Source organism: Charadrius vociferus, unplaced genomic scaffold (genome assembly GCF_000708025.1).
Source record: "Charadrius vociferus isolate BGI_N301 unplaced genomic scaffold, ASM70802v2 scaffold200, whole genome shotgun sequence".
Taxonomy (NCBI): Eukaryota; Metazoa; Chordata; class Aves; order Charadriiformes; family Charadriidae; genus Charadrius; species Charadrius vociferus.
Window position 1 is genome coordinate 929972 of NW_009646515.1, and position 21128 is coordinate 951099.

The following is a 21128-nucleotide window of genomic DNA, read 5'->3' on the forward strand; positions in this document are numbered from 1 at the left end:
GTTGATAAACCTTCATGGAAATAGGTCATGTATTCTAATCTCAAAATTTCCTGACTGTCCACATAAGACTGCCATTCTAAAGAGGGAGCAATTTCCTTTTCCTGTATGAAAGCAGCCATGTTCAGCAATGGGTGATGGAAGTTAAAAGCCCTGGGGATGAGGAGGATCCTGACCACCATTAGAGGTTAAAAACTTTGAGAGACTATTGTTTGCTGCTGCATTGCTTCTCTGTCATTGTAGAAATGTGTTGTAATTAATTAGATATTTTTTGGAAGTGAGATGTCTCCCCTTTCTGTATTTTCCTGTTTAGTTTATGTTTATCCTCCACCTGTGAGTTGCTGTAGCTACAGACTTTGAAAACACTTTCTGCCCAGGCTCCACTGCACCGTTGAAATTCTGATTTTGGAACTTATTTAAGGGATGGTGGTGGAGAGTATGGAAAACTGAGCTTCTTTTTCAGTATCAATCAGTTGTAGAAACTCTCCTGACTTCTGATCATACTGGCCTTCCTCTAGTCCAGATGGAGCTGCTGTCTTTGCTACGTGCTGGTTCCACAGAATTTTCCCACTTCTCTACCCATTGCTCTGTCTGCTGTAGATTTGAGTGACACAGTTGCTGGTCAGGTGGGTTTTATTTGCATTATTTCTTGTGGGCCAGTGAGGCATGAGATTCGTGGCAGAGAATATGAATATACGGGTAAACGCTGTGTGTTGTAGGGTTGCACAGGTAGTGTGCAACTTGTGTTGCTTCCTCTAGTTAGGGGTAGAAAGATGATTGCAGGGTAGCAGAGGCCCAGCTCTAAGTAAGGTGTTTGTCAGGCCATACAGTAACCTGGCATACTGGTTGGGGAAATTGGCAGAGAGGATACCGTTCCTACCTGCTTTGCTGCAGATGCTCTTTTCCTGACTCTCGGTTAGCTCGCTTCCAACGTAGGTAGAATACTAAATTATTGTCAACAAAAAAAATTGTGCCTGTGAGGCAGTTAAATAATTTGACACATGCAAATAAGTCACGTTAGCCTGGCAATGAACTTCAGTCAGTGAACGTCACTGAAGTGTTTTGCTAAAAGCTGTCCTTAAATTAAGTTCATGAGTAGTCCTGTTATTTACGTCTATGCAGCTAATTAAAACTGGCCAAGAACTGTTCTTTGAATTTGAGCGAAAGTGGTATATCCCAGCTGATGTCCAGTGGGCTAAATTCCTTTTTGCAGAGCGACATTGCCCCAATGCTTTTTGGCTTGATTTACTACCATAGAAATAGCTATTGACTGAATGGCAATTGATGGAAGTTTCTGCAGAGGCCCTCAGTTTGGTGAAGTCTTTCCTAATCTGATGACAGCCAAATCCAAACCCTGCTGTGTTGTTTCTTCTGGATTAGATGGGACTACGGGCCAGAGGGAAAACTTTATGACCTGCAGAATTCAGCTTCTTTCCCGCCTTTTGGTCTCTTAAGAAATTGGAACAGAAGGAAGAGAGCAGGCTTTGGAGCGAATTGTTTGTGTAAGAGTAAAGAACCAGACTGCTGTTGCACTCATACAGCTCCGATTCATTCCTGGAACTCAGTCCATCCTGTGCACTGAATAGGGTAGAGATTCTGTGGAAAATATGGCATGTGTTCATAAAGTTAGTGTGTCATTATGCATGTGCGCTGGCTGAATTTAAGTTTTATTTCCTAACTTTAGTGGTTCATGGTATGATTCCTTCCATTAATTTGTTTCATCAAGAATAAATTCCAATCCCTTCTCTGCCTCCCCCCCCCAAACCACCAGATCTAGCTATAATAGCTATACTACAGTTATTCTGAAACTAAGACATGTTTTTCTTGATGTAGTATGTTTAATCGGAAAAAATTTGGTACTGGAGATTTGCCATTCAGTGTTTCTGCACAGCATCTCATTGGGAGCTGATGATTGGTTTAAATACCAAATACGTAGTTAGGATTTGTAGGCTGATTTGTTTCGAGTGTATTAAGCTCTTCTTATTTATGAAAGTAAAATTTCAAAGCAAAATTAATATCTCTTGTCATACGCTTGAATGTAAATAGTGGAGTTCTCAGAAGTGCTTGTTGCTGGGTTATAACTGTTCCTGTTAGAGCTGCACACTGCAGGAAGAGTTGGTTCTGAATAGTTTCAGGAATCCCGCCAACTAAGAAATAGTAAGCTGCTTCCCTTCTAGTGTATGTTAAAACCTCAATGCTTGTCTTTAAAAGTAAGTTCACATTTAGATGCTAATGTGAAACTGATTTTAAATTAGCCTGTGGTACAATTTAGATAATGCTAGATGTGATACAAGCACTACAGTTGTCACCTGATACTCAGAGTGGTGTCTAGTCTTACCTGTTTCTCTTTCTGCATATGCTAATAGGTTATGTATCTGTGAATGTTGAGGATGATGATGAAGCAGTGATGATTGACCATGGAGAAAATAGACTGTCCACACAAAGCTGCGTGTCAATGGGACAAAACTGTGAAGTAAACAGTGTTCACCACGTGTCTCAGCTTGCCTATGGTAATTACTGTTCGTTTTTATTGTTATCTAATAGGTAATGGCTAGCTTTAATGCTGTACGTTCAGTGCTGCTGTCTTGAATGCTTTCTTTATTACTCATATCTTTAAAACATATTTGTTTGGAAAGCTACTTTATAGAAATTGCTTGGCAATGCCTTTATAAAGAGGGACCTTTTTAGTTATTACTTTAGAGGTCTTTATTAATAGCAAACCCGCTGAAATAGTGTGTTTTAAAAAGACGGGTTTTGACTTACCTAATAAAGTAAGCATACCTAGGAATGAATTAATAAACAATTTGGAAAATAAATGTCATGGAAGAACTTAACCTAAAAATGAGTTTTTCAGATAAACTGTCCAATGTAACTTAGTGGAGCATTGGGCATACTGATGTGCAATGAGGGTAAGATGGCTGTTTAAGGTGATAAATTATTAGCTGTAAGTAGCCTTTGGTGATTGTCTTTAATTCATTGTATTCATTTTAATGTGCAAGATCAAAATCTCTCAGAAATCTTACCCAATTCCCCATTGGCCCAGACAAAAATTAATCATAGCTGTTATGAGCATTTAGTAAGTCCAGTGGCAGTGTTACCAAGTTAGCAAGGAAAATTATTGTAACTAAGTCATGGCACTTACTGTTTTTTTTTTTATTCAGCCAGTTGATTTTATCGAGATTCTCATCAGTATTTCTCTTCAGCGGACTCAAGTTACATCTCTGTTTCCTGGTGTTGTTAGGTGCTTCTGAGAACCTTTAATCTTTTTGGTCTTCTACTTGACAGTATACTGTAATTTTTTTGTACATGTCTATTTTTGTACATATGTCTAAAAACGTGTTTGAGAGAGGAGGATGGTTTGGATGGTTTACTTTGGGTTTTGTCTCTGTTTTTAATAAAAATAAAAATTCCTGCCCAAGAAACTGTCATAGAGTTGCTAACCTTGGTTTCAGGGCATGAGTAATTATTTCATTATCAACACAGGTATCATGATGAGTGTGTATGATTGTTTTTTAAAAGGTAAAAGATGGTTTTGTCATCTTTGGGCTTACAGCTTCTATTGTTGTAGATTGTTAGCGTTAGGTATTATCTAGTTAAAATTGAGTATAGTGAGACATATGACCAAGACATGACATAAATTTATCTTGAGTATAATTGTTGAACTTGACTCTTTGAACTGAAATTCTCTGACTGTTTCTATTCAACCATCATCTTAGGCCAGCATCGTGTAAAGCAGTGCCTTTTCTTCAGATCTGATTCTGCCTGTCCAAACTAGTTTCTTTTACTTTTGTCTCATATTTTCTTGCCTACGGATACTTAGCTGGCAGAGCAAGCTCAGCATCACTAAGATACAGAACTAGGTCTTCATTTCTCCCCGCCTGCTGTGGAGCACTTATATTATGCTTTTTACTTACTCATTTAAGCCCACAAACTTGGTATCACTTTCGCTGGAACTTTTTTTTAGGTCATCGTGTTTGTGTGTAAATCTAAATTTGGGAAGCTAATCAGAAAGACGCTTAGTTTAACATAAGCATAATATGTTTAGTATGTAACTAAACCAAGGACCTAATGTTTCTCCAGGTGAAGTGGCATTGGCTGCAGAAAGTGTCTGAAATCTGAGGGACTACATTGTGCCAGTGTGTTAATCCTGCTGCCCTGCATCCATTCTACTTTCAACATGTCCTCTTGCCTGTGTTGGTGCTGCCATCCCCCAGGCTCTCAGTTCTGGGGGCGCTTAGCGCTAGGAGATGAGTGCTAGCCACACAGAGCAAGTGTGGCGGGGACAGAGGGATGAGGTGATCTGGGAAAGTAAGCAAATTCTGGAGTTGGATGGGAGGGTAGGTAGGTTTTAATCTTCACCTAAGAGAACAAATATTAAGTAGTTGCATATGTATTTTTATTACTCAGTTATTGATTGTGATTTCAAAATGGTGTTAACTACACTAATCCAAATCTACCACAGATCTGTAGCATCTGTCAGCTGTGCTACAACATTTGTCTGGGCTCTTAATGCAAAGAAATATTTTTTTTTTCTGGCTTATGATACTGAATATATTGCTACTTTTCTGTCCTGCCCCCCACGCTTCCTCTTCTAATGCATAAAAGAAAAGCAATTATCTTTGCTTTTCAGTATTTCTCTTAGCTTCTCCCTGATCCATTGGGTTTGTTTTCTCTTGCTTGATTTCTGAGATACTAGTTCTACTTTCCAGTTAGGCCATGAAATTAGTTCCAGTATTTTGCAAAAGTAGTAAGAAGTACCCTTGTAACTTTTCTCATCATGCAGCCCCTTTTGCTTGGGAGGAAGTTACTGAAGGTATCCACAAAACTTCTCCCCCATACCTTTTCAGCTTGGCCTGAGCTCCAAAAAGCACCTTCACAGCAGATAGTATGGTGGAGACTTGGTGTTGCCTCTTTATGCCAGCTAAGTTTTTCTCTTTATTTCTTGGAAATCTTCCAAGGTCTTGTTTCGCTTCTTAAGCTTTACTTGTCTTTTGTATCTTCTCTTATCTATATCTCGTTATGTATATAGTGCTTGGCCCGTCTATGGCTAAAATATATCATAGGATCATAGAATGGTTTAAGTTGGAAAGGACCTTAAAGATCATCAAGTCCCAACCTCCCTGCCATGGGCAGGGACACCTCCGACTAGACCAGGTTGCCCAAGGCCACGTCCAGCCTGGCCTTGAACACCTCCAGGGATGAGGCCTCAACAACCTCTCTGGGCAACCTGTTCCAGTGCCTTACAACCCTCAAAGTGAGAAACTTCTTCCTAATGTTTAATCTAAACCTGCCCTCTTCCAGTTTATAGCCATTCCCCCTCGTCCTCTCACTGTATGCCCTAGTAAAAAGTCCTTCCCCAGCTCTCCTGGAGGCCCCCTTTAGGTACTGGAAGGCCGCAATAAGATCTCCCTGGAGCCTTCTCTTCTCCAGGCTGAACAGCCCCAACTCTCTCAGCCTCTCCTCATAGGAGAGGTGCTCCAGCCCTCGGATCATCCTTGTGGGTCTCCTCTGGACACGCTCCAGCAGGGGAAATAGGTGGTTTTGTGTTTTTTTCCTACTTCTTCCCCTCTTAAGAGGGCTTTTATTTCTTTTTAAAAGAGCTGCCGTAGCCTTTTCCTGAAATTTGAGGTAGAAACCTATAAATGATGGACAGGCAGATTAGGCAGTCAAGATACGCCTTTTCTCTTAACTGTGAAATTCCTTTAACGTTCTTCCAAAGGTAGGTCTGGCCATCATGTGGGCTTGAAAAGAATTAGGACTTAGGAGAGAGCAGTGATAAGATGGGTGATGGTTTTTTAACTGTGTGCCAGGCCCATACGTGAGGAGGTGGAGGCATTTTGTGTACTGTTTGTGTTTGGTAACACCTGACCTACACTGTCTCAAAAGAGGAGATACCTGGAGCAAATCTTTTTTGTTGCACAGTGCTTCAGTGACAAAACTGGGGACCGCCCCAGTAGGGAAGTGGACAGCTGAGGACTAGCCAAGTGGGAACTGTGTTATGCGTTGTGCATGTATTGCCTGAATTTCAGTTTACTGGTTTTGTTGGAGTTTTGACCTCTGTGACTTTGTACAATTGAACATGGAAGTGAGAACAGAGCATCAACAGTGAAAAGCAAGGCAAATAAAGTGGAGGCTGGAGAGAGATTGGAAGAAAGAATATTCAGTTGAGTTTATAATTTCAGATCTAAATAAATTGGATTAGTAAGTGTTTAATAACATGCTATTAAACAAATTTCAAATAACCAGGCAGTTTGAAAGAAAAGAAAAAAAAAGGGTAACCGCATATTTTTTTGTAGTGAAATGTTTAATGCAATGGGAAACCTGCTGATGTGCTTTGCTTTCTCTCCAATTTTACAGGAAGCGAAGGCTTATCAGTGCTAGCTGAACAAGTGGCATCACAAATAAGCCATTCTGCAAGTATGCAGAGAGGAAATGGTCACAGCCCAGAAAAAATGGATTTTGTGTTTTCACATAACAAAAGAAAACGACTTGCCCCTGCTCTACTGGGACAGAACGTGGTATGTTTTGCCAAACAGTAGCCTTTTGTTTTGAGGCCAGTTTCGATGTTATTTGGAATGTCAATTTTCCTTCACTTTTGTATGCTCATTTGATGATGTCCCAGTGAAGCAGTGTAGGTAGGATATCTGTGTGCATGGAAGCTTCTAGCAAGAGTAAAAACTTGTTCTGGATACTGTACATGTGTATAACAACAGCTAGTGTACAGCGGAGAGTAACTTATACTGATTTCCCATGTAGATGCTCTTTTGTCTTCAGTAGAAATCTCTTTGTGCAATTTAGGATAATAGGAGTTGAAACTTCATGTTGAATAAGGATTTGCCTCCATGAACAATTCTGCCCAAAGGTAGACTACGTATATTTTTAACTTGAGGCAATCTGAAGCTTAGTTCACATCACCATATTTAATTCTTAAGTTCCAGCAGTCGGGGTATCTTTAATGCTATAAAAGGAGTTCCACTCTGTTTAATTCCGCCTATTGTAAAACAAACAAAACCAACACCTGCCACACCCCTAACCTTCCTTTTTTAAAACAAGATGCGATTAAAGATGACTTCATTTAAAAGAAAAAAGAACACACAAAAAAGCCCCACCAAACACAAAACAACAATAGACTCATGAAATCCGTGATGTGTGGTGGACAGGAATTGCTTCCATCCAGTAAAATAAAAATACCAGAATTGTCCAGGTGGTGGCACTGTTGATTGCTTTCTAGAAGCACTTTTCAAGCGATAAGAAAATCGCGTCTTTTAGATATTTTTACGGCTTCTGCGTGCAGAGTAATACGTGTTGAAATAAATACACATTTTTTTCAAATTGATTTATTTAAATTAGTGTAAAAAGCTACATGGAGTCTCATAATTACAGAAGCCTGGCTATATAGTACATATATAGTTGGATGAGAAAGTTCTGGCCTTAGAATAACCAAATAAAAATACATATTATTATATAAATTCCTAAGAGGTTTATGTTAAACCAGAATAAGGTACTCTTAAAACAAAATTGAGGTGAGTATTTATATAACCACAGGCACATAAATGAGATGACTGTAATAAGTCTCACTTTCTCGGGCCCTTTTGTAGCCAGGGGAGGGAATATAGCTACAACTGAAAGTGTTCAAGTTGAATTCCTAGCGGGTTCTGTCTGTAGTTTATATTTGGAATTATTACATTATTCAAAACACTAAAAGTGCTTTATGTTATTTCCCAGATGAGAACCAGGAAAGGAGAATACGAAGATAGTGACAGCGTCATTTATGAGTATGAACCAGACTATGAATGTGTAAGTTAATTTTCTTTTGTTTGACTGACTTTGAAAAGCTGCTTTGGGGGTGCATGTTTTGGGGTAGATTAGAATAACACATGAGGTTTGCAATTGGGATTTATTGGCTTAATGCGATATCCTAAGTCTGTCTATATATCTTTTTTTATTATTTTAATGAAAAGGGGAGTATTGTATCTGAAGCTTCCTACACTGAAGCTTCCTACGCTGGAGATCAGCAGAAAACTCTTATGGAGGTCCTCAGTTATTGCCAGGTATTTTTTTTTCTTCATCTCTGAAATTACATTTAAACAATTTTAGTTAAATTTCAGAAGATTTGCATTCTATATTTGTTAACCTATGACTTCATCCTTTCCAGTTGTTCATTATTTTTGATGCAAAAATAATCTCCTTTTTCATATTCTCTGAATTTTTCACACCACAGCTGGCAAGAATACTTTTCAAATACTAGGCTTTAATACAAAATGTAAAGTACAGTGATTTATTGGGAGGGGCTTCACAGTAATGAGAAAGATCTGACTGTCATACACACCCAGCTTTTGAAAGTACACAAGGCTTGCCAAAAGCATGCCAAAATCCTGGTAGTGTTGTTTTGGCAAGTTCTTTGCTTTCAACTTCTGAAGCAGTAACTGGCAAGATTGAAAATCACTGCACTGAAAATTGAAAGCATCTCATATTTATTCAGTGAGCCCTTATGTGACTCTGGAGTCACAGTATTCTGTAGAGTGAAAGACGTTCAGGCCATGCTAAAGGAGGATAATTTGTGAGTGGTTTGTAGCCAAGTTTTAATGTCTTGTAAGTCTCCTTAAGCATATATTCAGCAATGCTGCGGAAGGAAATTGAATAAGATTGTGTGACTAACATTCTTCCCGTTAGTCTGGGAATGTGTGCTGTAGCAAGTAGTGCTAATGAGAAGCTATAGCCTCTTTTGCTGCCTACTAGGCCCTTTCCATCTCCTTCACCCCACTGTTACCCCTTCTCCCGGTAAATCTGCCGTAGGACTACATGAAGCCTTTTAATAATGCCTGTACTGTCCACGGTGATTTAAGGTCTTTTAGTGCTTCCTTGAGATGTTTCTGAATTTTGGGAAGACTTACAGATTCTTCTGTCTGCGGATACTTAATTTTTTTAAAAGATAGCTGTCATACTGAAATCTGAGTGATGGTTTTGATAGAATTTCAAATTATTTTCAATTTTATCTACTACAAATACATATGTATTTTTAAAAATTTCTTTGCCTAGTTATACTGTAGATCAACAAAAAAATTGCTTTAGTTAGTTGAAGACACGTTTCCTCTTTGTAACTCATGTAGTTATAATGTCCTTGTGTGTTTTTTGCAGTAATAGCTGATGACACGTGCCTGATACGTATTTTCAAGTTGGCAGTGTCATTTCAATACTAGATTAATATTCTGTGATCTAATTCCTTTATATTGTTATGTCACAAAGTGTATGTCTAAATTGCTGTGTAAGCATCATGTTTGAGTTGCTAAATCCTGGAAGCACAGAAGAAGGAACTATATTGCACAGTAACGTATAGTGGTAACTGATGGACTTTGAATCCTTTCACTTATCTGGCTTTTATGTCTGAAAATTTGGGCCTTTACAATAATACTTTTAAAAAGTTTTTGTACCTGATTGCTTTAGTAACACAACACGAATTGTTAACATCTGAAAGAAAATTTGACCTTGGAGTTTGACTGAAGTTCAGACATTTTCAATAAAATAAGTAGGTTTTTTTCAAATTCTTTATCTTTCATTCTGTGGTTATTAAAACTGGATGCAATTGATTTCAATGCCAGGTTTGTTCTGGAAGGTATGGCTGAGTTAATTTCTCGATACATCATTTGCATCTCATTTTCACAGAATCACAGGATGATTGAGGTTGGAACGAACCTCTGGAGGTCATCTTGTCCAATCCCATACTCAAGCAAGGCCACCTAGAGCCCAGGACCATGTCCTGATGGCTTTTGAATATCTCCAAGACGGGAGTCTCCACAACCTCTTGACCTTGGACTTAATGTACATCCAGTTTGCTTAAGTATTCCCTGACCAGATCCTCTTCCACCCAGAATGTATTCTTTGTTCCAGCCTTTCCCCCTGGTCTGTGGGACTCGGGATTCCTGAAGGCCAGTCTTGCTAATAAAGACTGAGGCAAAGGTGGCATTGAATTCCTCAGCCTTTTCTTGTGCCCTGGATTAGCAGGTCCCCCATCTCCTTCAGCAGTGGACCCACATTTTCCCTACCCTTCCTTTTGTCACTTATGTACTTACAGAAGCCCTTCTTGTTGTCTTTGATATCCCATGTTTTATTTTACAGATAGTATTTTTCTAAATATATTTCCCATTGGTAATAGAGAAATCAATATTTTGGTGGCTGCCTATAAGCCTTTTACCTGTGTACTTAGAAACTTACTATGACTTAAAATAGCGTATAATACCTAACTTACCTTGGAGCTTGTCAGTAGCTTTTCAATGTAAAACAAAACACACCAAATAGGTAAAAATAAAACATCTGCTGGAAGCAGGTAAAAATAAAACATCTGCTGGAAGCAGGAAGAACAACCTTTAAGTGCCAGCCACATTAAAGCTGCAAGAGTAAGCTTCTCTGAGAATTCTTTTTACTGTGATATCTACCATTGTTACTTGCATTTTGTATCTAAGTTGATCTTTAATATGCTTACAGAACGTATATATAATCTGCAGATCTTACCCAGTTTTAGGGAGGGAATTTTGCCCTTAATTGAACTTTCTTCATTTCTCCAGATTTAAATTGGGTTCTTGTGAAACAATACTGTTTTCACTCTTACGTTTGTTGTCAGGCCATGTATGATGCCATTCAGAAATTGGATAAAAAATTTGACCTGCTTCATCGAAAGGTCTCAGAAATGCAGCATACTCGTCTAAAGCCACTGTTGCTCAAACCTGTGAGTATTAAGGATTTGAGATGTTCATTTTTCCTTTAATTTGGTCACTTCCCTTGATGCTTATTTAAAAAAAAAAATCCTCTCCTTTCACAGAGATTAAAATTAGTAACAAAGCAGTAGTAGACTTAAAATCCATTTCAATTAAATTATTCTAGATTTCTTACTATATGCCAGCTTCAGTCTCCTATGTTGTTATTGACCATTGGTTTCTGCAGTTAGGAGAGTTTAGGCATCATTCACACAGGCTGGTTCAATTGACTGATTCATTTTTAGATATCAACAGTGTGGTGTCATATTCATTACAGTATAGAATTGTATTTTTTTTTAATAAAACACCTTTTTTTAAAATTTTTAAGCAGGTTTGATATTGAGTACCTACTATCCATTTTGTTTCTATATGGTCAATCCAGTGTTAACTAAAGAGATGGAATATTAGTACTTGTAACAATGCTCTTCAAAAGGAAAACAGGTGATTTTTGAAGAAGGTCATAAAATCCATAATGACCTTTCTTTGTCAACAATACTGCAAAGCTTTTAATGTGGCAGAGTTGATCCTGCTGTCAGTTATCAAGACATCAGTAAGGCCATTTGCTTTAAGGGTGGGTAAAAGTGATGACATTCTTGTGCATGTCAGCTATCAGTAAGATACTAGGTTTTATTTGGGAATGCGTTTTTGTTGACAACTCCAAGCTTATACTGTCCACATATCCAAAAATATGAGATTCAGGGAATGAACTGGTCTTGTCAGCTGTGCTTGGACCCTGTGACCTCTGTGCTCTTACCCTCCCATCTGATCATGTGGGATGGCAGCTGCTTTAATGTTCAGATTAAAAGTGACCTGCACTGGTTTTTGGGGGTTTTTTTGTTCATTTTGAAGAAGGCTTTTATTGCTCTAAGGTGTGAAGGGGAAGCCAGCAAATGCAACCTGCCAACCATTTTCTTAGATTCTGCTTAGATTCTGCTATCTTTAAAACCATCAGGAATGCTGTAGATTTGTTTATATCTGTATCACTGTTGTACCTGTGATGGGCTAAAGATATAAATAAGGAAAGGTTGGTTGTAAAGGTATGATTTATTTTTTTTTAATTTTTTTTTTTTATTAGCTCAACTCCAATAGCTGGAGAAATGGACAAACTTTCAGGCACATAAACCTTTCTTTAGGTCATAGATTTTTAAAGGTTACACAGGTGGAATATAATCAGATTTCTGTAAATAAAAAAAAAAAAACACCACAAAAAAAACCCCAAAACACAAAAAGAAAACAAACAAACAAAAACCCCAAACCCATGTGTGTCAGCTACATTTGGTGGCTCTTGCTCAGTGACTGGTATTTTGAACTAGAACACATGCTTTAGGGTGCATATGTTTCTTAATAAAAGTACTCCAAGTGGTGGAAAGCATAGCCCATTTCTCAGCCTGTCTTAGTCTCTTTGGAATCTTCCATTGTAGATGAGATCTGAATGTTTAACGTTTTCATCTAGCAAGTAAAGAAAGAAGAGGCAGCCAGGAGAGAAAGTCAATTGTTTTTTTTCATGTTTAAAAGGAAGCTAGCATGGAAGAAGAGACGTCCCTTGAAAATTCAGCAGACTGGGTCAATGATTAATTTTTTTATGGAGCTTTTTTTAAGAGCCTTTACAAAGCTGCCTTTCTCATTATGTGTTTCTCTGGCTTTTTAGAAAGCAATTGTGCCAGCACCCCAGGTGGCAAAAACTTGAGAAACATTGAAGCTGACCAGATAAACTCTTAGTGTTGGAACTACAAGTAAGAATAAAAGAAAGTAGAGGGAAGGCTAAAAAGTAATAGCGCTGGCTTCATGACAATGCCTACTTCAATAGAATCTGTTGCCAAGAGCATAATTACTATAATCTAGTCTTCCTGGTTTGCAAAAGAAAAAAATAACCAGATAGGTCTAATTTAACCTTTTAATTGTTTTCTGAATCACATTTACAGAAACCAGTTGGATTTACATACAGAAGTTCCAGTCATTTGCCCCAAGGAAAAATAAGACTACAAAGATCCATGGAAAAGGAATCAAGTCTTCATCTCTCTTCACCAGGCCAGGGAAGGCATAGCCCAGTCATAAGGGTTGCTTTACAAAATGGCCATGTTCAGGTCAATTCCACAATAAAACATGTGCCGCAGAGTCTTCAGCTTGAGTCACAGCAGCCTGTTCAGAGGCAGAGCCCACCACTCCCCACTATAGTTTCTACACATTCATTGCATTCATCATACACAGCAAATAACAGGATGCCTGACCTTTCTCCACAATCAAATCTTGTAGCTAGTGTTGTGGAAAGTACTGTCAACATTGCATCTTCACCAGTGGCATCGTCATCGATGCCAGCACCTTCTGAGTCCGGTTTGGGAAACAATGCTCTGGTGATGAACTACAGAAATGCATCTGGGAGTATGAGCATTAGTAAAGAACTACCATCTTCTTCAGTCTCCATTAATCCCAGCCTTGGTGAGTTCCTTTGTAACAGAAGGCTAAAAAACTGCTGCAGGTATAAAGAAATGTGCCTAAAGAAATCTCTTAAGCGTTATTTACTAAAAGTAAAGGAGCAGGACTGTCTGCTATATAAGCATTTCTATAATGGGATACTGTTTAAAACTCTTGAAACAAAGGTCATAGGAACATTTAATATGCTGCCTTTAAAAACTTCTGCAGTGTATATATAGTTGTATAGACGAGCACAGGCCTTTGATTTACAGTACGTGCTTTGGATTCTTTTAAGACTAGGCCCTCTTTTTCTCTCTTCATACTGTTGATGTAACCTATTTTTAACCTGTAAATATTTCATAAGTAATGTATGCATGCTATGCGTATGTTTAAAAAGACAAAAGAGATTGCCAGTAAAGCTAAGTGAGGCATATGCCTGTATACGTTTTGCATTTAAGAAAGCAACTTACCTGATTTGTGTGAAAGAAATACCTGTTTTGTGGAGGATTTTATCAGTGAAATAACCTTTCTATCCTCAAATCCTCCAGTGTTTGGTTTCTTTCAAAGTACCATGTTCCACAGAAAATGAAGAATTCCATAGATCATTGTGTTATAATAAACAAGCACATATAAAATAGCACCACGTTTTAAAAACTAATGCATTTCTTTCTTAAGTATAAATGCCCAGAGTTATGTGGAAAGCTGAGCTATGAGTTTTGGTTGCTTTTGGTCTAAAAAATAAATTCATACAGCCGAAGAGCTATATGAATAGTAGGTGAGATACTCCGATATCTCTCTGCTAATTTGTAAACAGTGTATGATGTAGCAGTATTATGTATGGATATGCCATTCTTCACGGGTCATTGTCTTGAAAACATATGTGGTATCTATACATGTGTAAAATAGGCCAGTCTGAACATTTTGGACTCTCATGTGTCTATTGTATTTTCTTGGGTGTTATTATTTCAGTTAGTTATGTTGGTGGTTACCACAACTCAAAAAAATATTTCTATTGCCATTCCAATTTAAAACTGCTTTTGTAAGAGCAAAGATACGTGATACAAAGAATTAGCTGTAGTAGAGAACATATACTGAGAGTACCATAGAGGTCAAGAAAGAGAGCTTGAAAAAGTGTTCTTTTTTTAACAACTTGCTTGGGGTCTTTTTTAATTTTTTTTAAATGTTTTTGTTTTACACAAGAGTTTGTTGGTGACCCAGTGAGAAATGTAAAAGTTCTTGGAAACTATTTGATGAAAGCTCGGCAAAAGACTAAACCAAAGTATGCAGCACGCTACTTAGTTCGTGTCTTGTTCCCCAAGGAAACATTATTGTGCAGCATTATGGGAGTGAGCGCACGAGGGCGTAGAACATTGGATCCAAACAAAATTGCTGCAATAAGAGGTATGCTGCCTTTCAAAATGCGCAGATTTACTTCTTTAATACTTAACAAAGTTTTAAGCTCACAAGGAGTCCTTTTCTGTATGTTTCTGCTAATCATTGTCTAACAGCTGGTGAACTGATAAATGCGGTAGTGGATGTGCTCCACTCGGCTGTGTCTCTTGGTTTTGAAATTCCTGCTTTGTAATTTTCAATGTTCGTTTTTCTTCAATGTGGATAAAACAATTCTGATTTCTCCTGGTTTAGTGTACTTCATGTTCATCAGTCATGCTGACTGTTTCTAAAATTTTTGTTAGAATTTATTTTGTGTGTCTGCGTGGCATGGGTTTTGTGGGTTTTTTTGTTTATTTGGTTGGGGTTTTGTTTGAGGTTTTTTATGGCTGTGATATACTTGGGACAACTGTTAACTGGTGATTCTTAAATGCTCTACTCTTTCTCTTAAGTTCACTACTCTTGTTTGTTTGAGAAATGGTGAAGATGAGAAGAGCGTTTTTTGGGTTTTTTGTTGGTTTTTTTTTTTAATGTCAAGCCATTTACACAGATCCCACAGCACGTATGTGTGAATCTCTACATCCCCTTCTTGTTTCAAGGGTTGGAGATTGTTTAAGCCGTATTAAGTAGTCGCAGCATCAGCATTACCCTCTCTCTAGTTGTTGCACAGGGGGGGTTTTTTGTTGATTTTTTTTTTTTTAAGTTAGTATGATAAATCATACCATTCCTCTAGTTGTAACAGGAAATGCTTGATAGTAAAAGCTGCCAGCTTCCAATAAACAAAAGCTTAAATTCATGGTGCTGCTTAGCTTCAAAACGTGAGTTTACTATCTGTCTTTAATTAAAGCTGGAAATCTAAAGCTTCTAAAGGGAGAACAGCATTTCTTAGCTTTCTCTCTTTCTTTCTAAATTAGAATACTTTTAAATACTGCTTTTTGTCATGAAGCTTAAAAACTTTTCTACATTTTATATGCAGAATTTCTTGCAACTAACTTCCCAAACTATGATTTGAGAGAGCATGGAAAAGACTGGAAAACCTGTATCACAAATGTGAATGCTATGATCCGCTGTTTACGCTCTGAAACAAAAATAAACCCAGTAAGTTGTCTCAAGGTGGTAATTTATTAAGTACTAAGTTTATGCTTCTTTCTCAATTTAATTATTTGAACTCCTCATCATACGAGTGCTCTAATTGGAAATTCCTTGAGTTCTGCCTTTGCATTGCTCAGCGTAGGCTTGCCGACTGCAGCACTAGTTCCACATGGGGAATACTGGAAGCATATCCCTTCCTCTTGCTCTCCCTCTTCCTCCTCCTCTGTCCAGTATTCAGTTGAGATGTATAAGCATAGGATACTACAAGGAAAGCACTCTAAATGTTGCCCAGGAGTAGTGTCAAATTTGATTGCGAGCTTAAACACGTAGGTGCTAGCATTGTTTTCACAGCCTTTCCTTCAGATATATCCAGCCATGCATTTCAACTTCATATATATTGACTGAAGCATCACTCCCAAAGCACCTGTAACTCCATTTACCTCTGCTTCTAAAAAGCTTTGTGCCAATCTGTGAATATTTAGTATCTGTTTTGCCTGTGGTTTTCATGATTAAAATTCAGAAGTAACTATATTGTAAATATCTGGAATCTAATTTATACTAAATGGGAAATGAACTGGAACAATAATTAGAAAACTGGTAAGTTTCTCCCAGTGCATGTGCTAACCTCATTTAATGTTTCAGGAGACAGCTGAAGGGAAAGAAAAAGCGGCTGTCGCTCCAGATACATCTCATTGTGTAGATTTAAATTATAATGAAGATAGTGAAGGCAATTCTCAAAACTCTCAGAAAATGACCAGCTCCGGATCTGACACATTGCAGAATTCAGGATTGGATAAGTTTGCAGAAGCTTTCCACGCACCTTCAGTCAAGAAACCGCAGTCTTTGGAACCTATGGGTAAACTAAGAAATTTTCATCTTCTGGATTTGTGTGTTATATTTTACATGGTCAGGGAGAGGCAGAAGATGCTACTGTAGGTGAAATTGTGTAGTAAAGGGATTTGCTGAACTGTGTGATTCTTTTGCTCTTAAGGCAATCACTTGGTGTATATATAGTAAGACTTCATGGGAGCAAACAAGAACAATATCTAGCTATCAGAACATGTGTTTGCATCTACCAATGTCCCATAATGCATATCCACTGTAAGATTGAAAAGTTCAGCTGTAAGATATTCTGTTCAGTTTCTCTGAATAATTATTTTTCAGGGATTACTTCACAGTTGCCCTGTTCTTTTTTTTATTTGGGAGATATTTGACCTTAATGGAGTAAGCTAGCTCAGAATATCTATTGAATAGTATTGCAACTTCAGAAGGTATTGCACACTTTTCTGTAAAACTGACAATTTAGGACAATAAAAATCATAGAATCACAGAGTAGTTTGGGTTGGAAGGGACCTTTAAGGGTCATCTAGTCCAGCCCCCCTGCAATGAGCAGGGACGTCTTCAACTAGACCAGGCTGCTGAGAGCCCCATCCGTCCTGACCTTGAATATTTCCAGGGATGAGACACCTACCACTTCTCCGGGCAACCTGTTCCAGTGTTTCATCACCCTCATTGTAAAAAATTTCTTCTTTATATCTAGTCTAAATCTGTCCTCTTTTAGTTTAAAGCCATTACTACTTGTCCTATCACAACAGGCCTTGCTAAAAAGTTTGTCCCCATCTTTCTTATAAACCCCGTTTAAGCGCTGAAAGGCTGCAAAAAAAATCTTAGAGCAGCCTTTATAATTTTTTTTTTTTTATAAAAATGCACAATATACAAATGCATTGGAAAAAATTCCATGTACAGCTTGTGATGCCTCTAGAGAGCTTCAAGGAAAATGAGATGAGATTAGTTGCCCTTGGAAATAATTTATTTGATTACTATCACTTTGGGGCTCTATCAGATCTGCTCCTGCACCCAAGATTTGTTAGTCATATCTCGCAGACCTCCTGATTTACTATACATTTTACTTTTTTTTTTTTAATGTTTGCAGTGGAGTCAGATTGACGTAGTTAAAAATATTCAATCTGGTTTTCAGTTTCCACTTACAGGATCTAAGCATCATTGAAATAGCAGAACTTCTACTTACTTATGTAATTGGAATAGCATCATCTTTTCACGTGAGATGAAAACAATTTAGAAAGCAATCATTAATAATGCAGGTTACATTGCTAGCATTGCTGAAAGCATATCAGAAGTGATATTACATTGTTGTAAAACAGGCAGGGTTTTTTGGCTACTTGGACATTTGTCTGCAGTACGTTGCATTTAAGTATTAGCTGTAGCATTATGGTTTTACTCTGGTCTCTCGAAGCAAGTACAGTAGTTTTGCATCCTAGTTTTAATGTAATAGACAGCCACTTTGAAGCATGATCAGTGTTAGATAAGTAAAATTTCTTTCTCTCTCTCTCTCTGGCATCCTTTCTAGAACTTCTTGGAAGTCCATGGCGCAACGTTCAGTTACCTTTCTCAGTCATTTATGTAGCTAAGGGGAAGTCTCGGCCAGAGTTATCAGCTCGCTACCTAATTCGTCATATGTTCACTGAAGATGTGCTGGTAAAAAGCAATGTATATGGTAATCTTGAACGTGGCATGAGCCCACTGGACTGCAACAGAATTAATGCTCTCAGAGGTAAGTAAGGAAATCTGTGTTCAAATGATAATGTGGGGAAATCAACAAGAGTGATTAACTTTTGTATCCTATGAACAAACCATGGAGTTTCAGAAATAAGTCTGTGAAACTGTTTTGACAGGTATTAGTGCAAGTAGTGGAACAAGTTGAGAGAAAGTAGATGAAGTTATCTTTAGGCAACTCAAGGAAAGCTACAGATCACAAACCTGGCTCATATGAGGAAAATGAGTCTCCATGGCATCTGCTTCAAAGGCCAACACAGCGGGAGATGGAAGCAGTCCCAGAGGATTCTGAAGGGTGTCAGGGATAATTTCTTGATACAGGGACTAGGTAGGCTAACCAGAGGTAATGCACAGCAGGTTATGGTGCCCTTCACAAAAAGGTGTTGGGGTGTGATAATCGGTGGCAGTATTGCCTGTAGAGACTATGAAATAATGGACCTCGAGGTCCTGAGTAGAGTTTAAAAGGTCTGAGAGTACAGACCCTGTAGCTTAGGAGAGCAGACTTTGGCTTCTTTGTGAAACTCATAGGTGGGAGCTTGTGAGAGACGGCTCTGAAAAGGAGAGAAGCTTAGGAAAGTTGGCAGGTCTTTAAGGACAGCATTCTGCAAGCACAAGAGAGTCCATCCTGACATTTAGGAGAACTGGTGAAGTTATGGGGAGAAGAGTTTGGCTAAGTAGGGAATCTGTAACTGAGCTCCAGTGCAAAAAAGTAATATATAAAGATTGGAAGCAAGGACAGCTTATGAAGCGGAATTTAGCAGCTTTGCCTAGGAGTGTTGGAATGGTGTCAGTAAAGCCAAAGCTTAGCTGGAGTTGAGACTTGCAAGGAATGTCAAGGGCAGCAGGAAGAGCTTCTACCACAACATTAATCACAAAAGATTGAGCAAGGGGAGAGTGAGCCTGTTGTTGAATGGGACAGGTAACTTAGTAACAGCAGAGTCAGATTAGGCTGAGGTGCTCTGTGCCTCCTCTGCCTCAGTCTTCACCATGAAGGTCTCTCAGGCCTCTGGGTGGTGGTAGTGGTTGGGAACAGTCAGCATATTTTTACCTGTTTGACCCGATTGCCTTGTGTGATAAAATGACTGGATTTGTGGATGAGGGGAGAGCAGTACCTGTCACTTAGCTGGATTATTTTTTTAGCTAAGCTTTCAACGCTGCCTCTGACAATATTTTGGTATTCACCTTGGGATGTTACAGTTTGGATGGGTGGACAGTGTTAAAGGACTAGATGGATGTTTGTGCTCAGAGGGTAGTGCGTCATGCTCTGACACATGGGGTACTACAGGGGTCTGTCCTGGTGTCTGGCCTGTTTAATATCTGTGACTTGGACACAGTGGAGAACACTCATCAGGTTTGCATTTGATAGCAAGCTGGGTCTCTATGAACAGGTGCACAGCCAGCACATCAAGGGAAAGGATTATCTCCCTCTGTTTAGCACTTATGAGTGTGCATTTGGATTGCTGTGTCCCATATTGAGTCCTCTAGGACGAGAAAGAGATACCGATAAAGTTGGAGTGCCACCAAAAGGGACAGGGGACTAGAGCACTTGCCCAGTGAGGAAATTGGGCTTATTTAGCCTGGAAAAGAGAAGGCTCCAAAGGGACCTAGTAGCAGCCTGCCACTATCTGTCTTCTCAGTAAACTCCTCCTAGAGCCAGGCTGTTTGCAGCATTGAATGTGGGAAGATAAGAGACCACAGGCATACATGGAAATGAGAGGTTCAGACTGGGTATAAGCAGCTCTTTTTCCCCATGAGGAGAGTCAAGCAGTGGAGCACATTGCCCTGTGAGGTTGTGTCACCTCTGTCTTTTTTTGCCACACCTCAGTGGACAAAGCCCTGAGCAACCTGAACAACCTCAGAGCTGTCCCTGCTTTGGGAAGAAGGTTGGGGTAAAGACCTCCCAAGGTTCCTCATGGCCTGAGTGAGTGTGATTGGAAAGGAGCAGATACAAGTGCCTTGCCCTTCTAAGGGCTCAGAGGTCAGCTGTGCCTGTTCACCTGAGAGGATCCATTGAGAGAAAAGGTCTTGGCAAATGATTTAGTTGTTTAGAAGCTACAGGTGGGATAAGGACTGCTGCCGAGTGAACAGGCAGTATTTTGAACTGGACCGGTTTTAACTATTTGAATAATAAATCTGTACTGAAGTGTCTTTTCAAATAACTTGTGACAGCCTATTCCACTCTATGGACAGTTCTGCAGTTTTCTCAGCTTACATGAATCCAGGATGTCTTCAGGAAATTGGTATTACTTACTCTATTTGCAAATGCTATTCCAGAAGCAGAGGGAGGGTATGTTATTGTTGGAGTTGTAGTAGATGTTTTGCCTTCTGCATTGTTCTCACTTCAGCAATAAGACTTCTAGAACACTGATCCATGCTCCTTCCTGAGAGGGAGTCTTCTGTTAGTCTCATTCAGTCCCTCCTGCAAGGCTGGATAGAGCAAGAAGAACTGACAGTAGAATTAGCATAACAGTTATGTAGCAAGTGAGGACTAATGTGAAGCAGATTGTAGGTAGAAAAGGTGTATGGCTTATCACACAGAAGAAAAGTTGGGCATTGTCTGGTAAGATTTAAGCATAGCCAGCGCAAACAATGGTGTCAGGGGAAAGATCATCAGGTTTTTGGTGGCCATTTGCTCCATGGCTATTGCAGTATCCTATAATTCAACGTATTTAAAAAGGTTTTGTCCTGCAGTGTAGAAATATTTCCACTTTTTCTTTAATTTTCTGTGTTCTTGCCATATTTTCATTGTAAAAGTTGGCTTCTTCTATGAGAAGTCTGAAGAGAAAATACTTTGCCAGGAATTTAAGTTTTGCTTGTGGGATGTTATTTACTGGGCTGGATCCCAGGCTGGAGGCAATGTAATAGTGGAGTGCCTTCAGCATTTCCCAACACCACTGGCTTGATGTAGGGTTT

The 21128-nt window shown here is 38.8% G+C and overlaps 1 protein-coding gene across 1 annotated transcript in view; it reads left to right on the plus strand.

Moving 5' to 3' along the window:
* The first annotated feature begins 12967 nt into the window (after window positions 1-12967).
* LOC104286224 (BEN domain-containing protein 2-like) overlaps window positions 12968-21128 on the plus strand; it is a 175368-nt gene continuing 167207 nt past the window's right edge. The window contains exons 1-5 of the mRNA XM_009884805.1: window positions 12968-13184; window positions 14361-14561; window positions 15526-15647; window positions 16284-16497; window positions 18010-18213. Coding sequence (XP_009883107.1) covers window positions 12968-13184; window positions 14361-14561; window positions 15526-15647; window positions 16284-16497; window positions 18010-18213 — 958 coding nt within the window. The remainder of the gene's footprint in view (window positions 13185-14360; window positions 14562-15525; window positions 15648-16283; window positions 16498-18009; window positions 18214-21128) is intronic.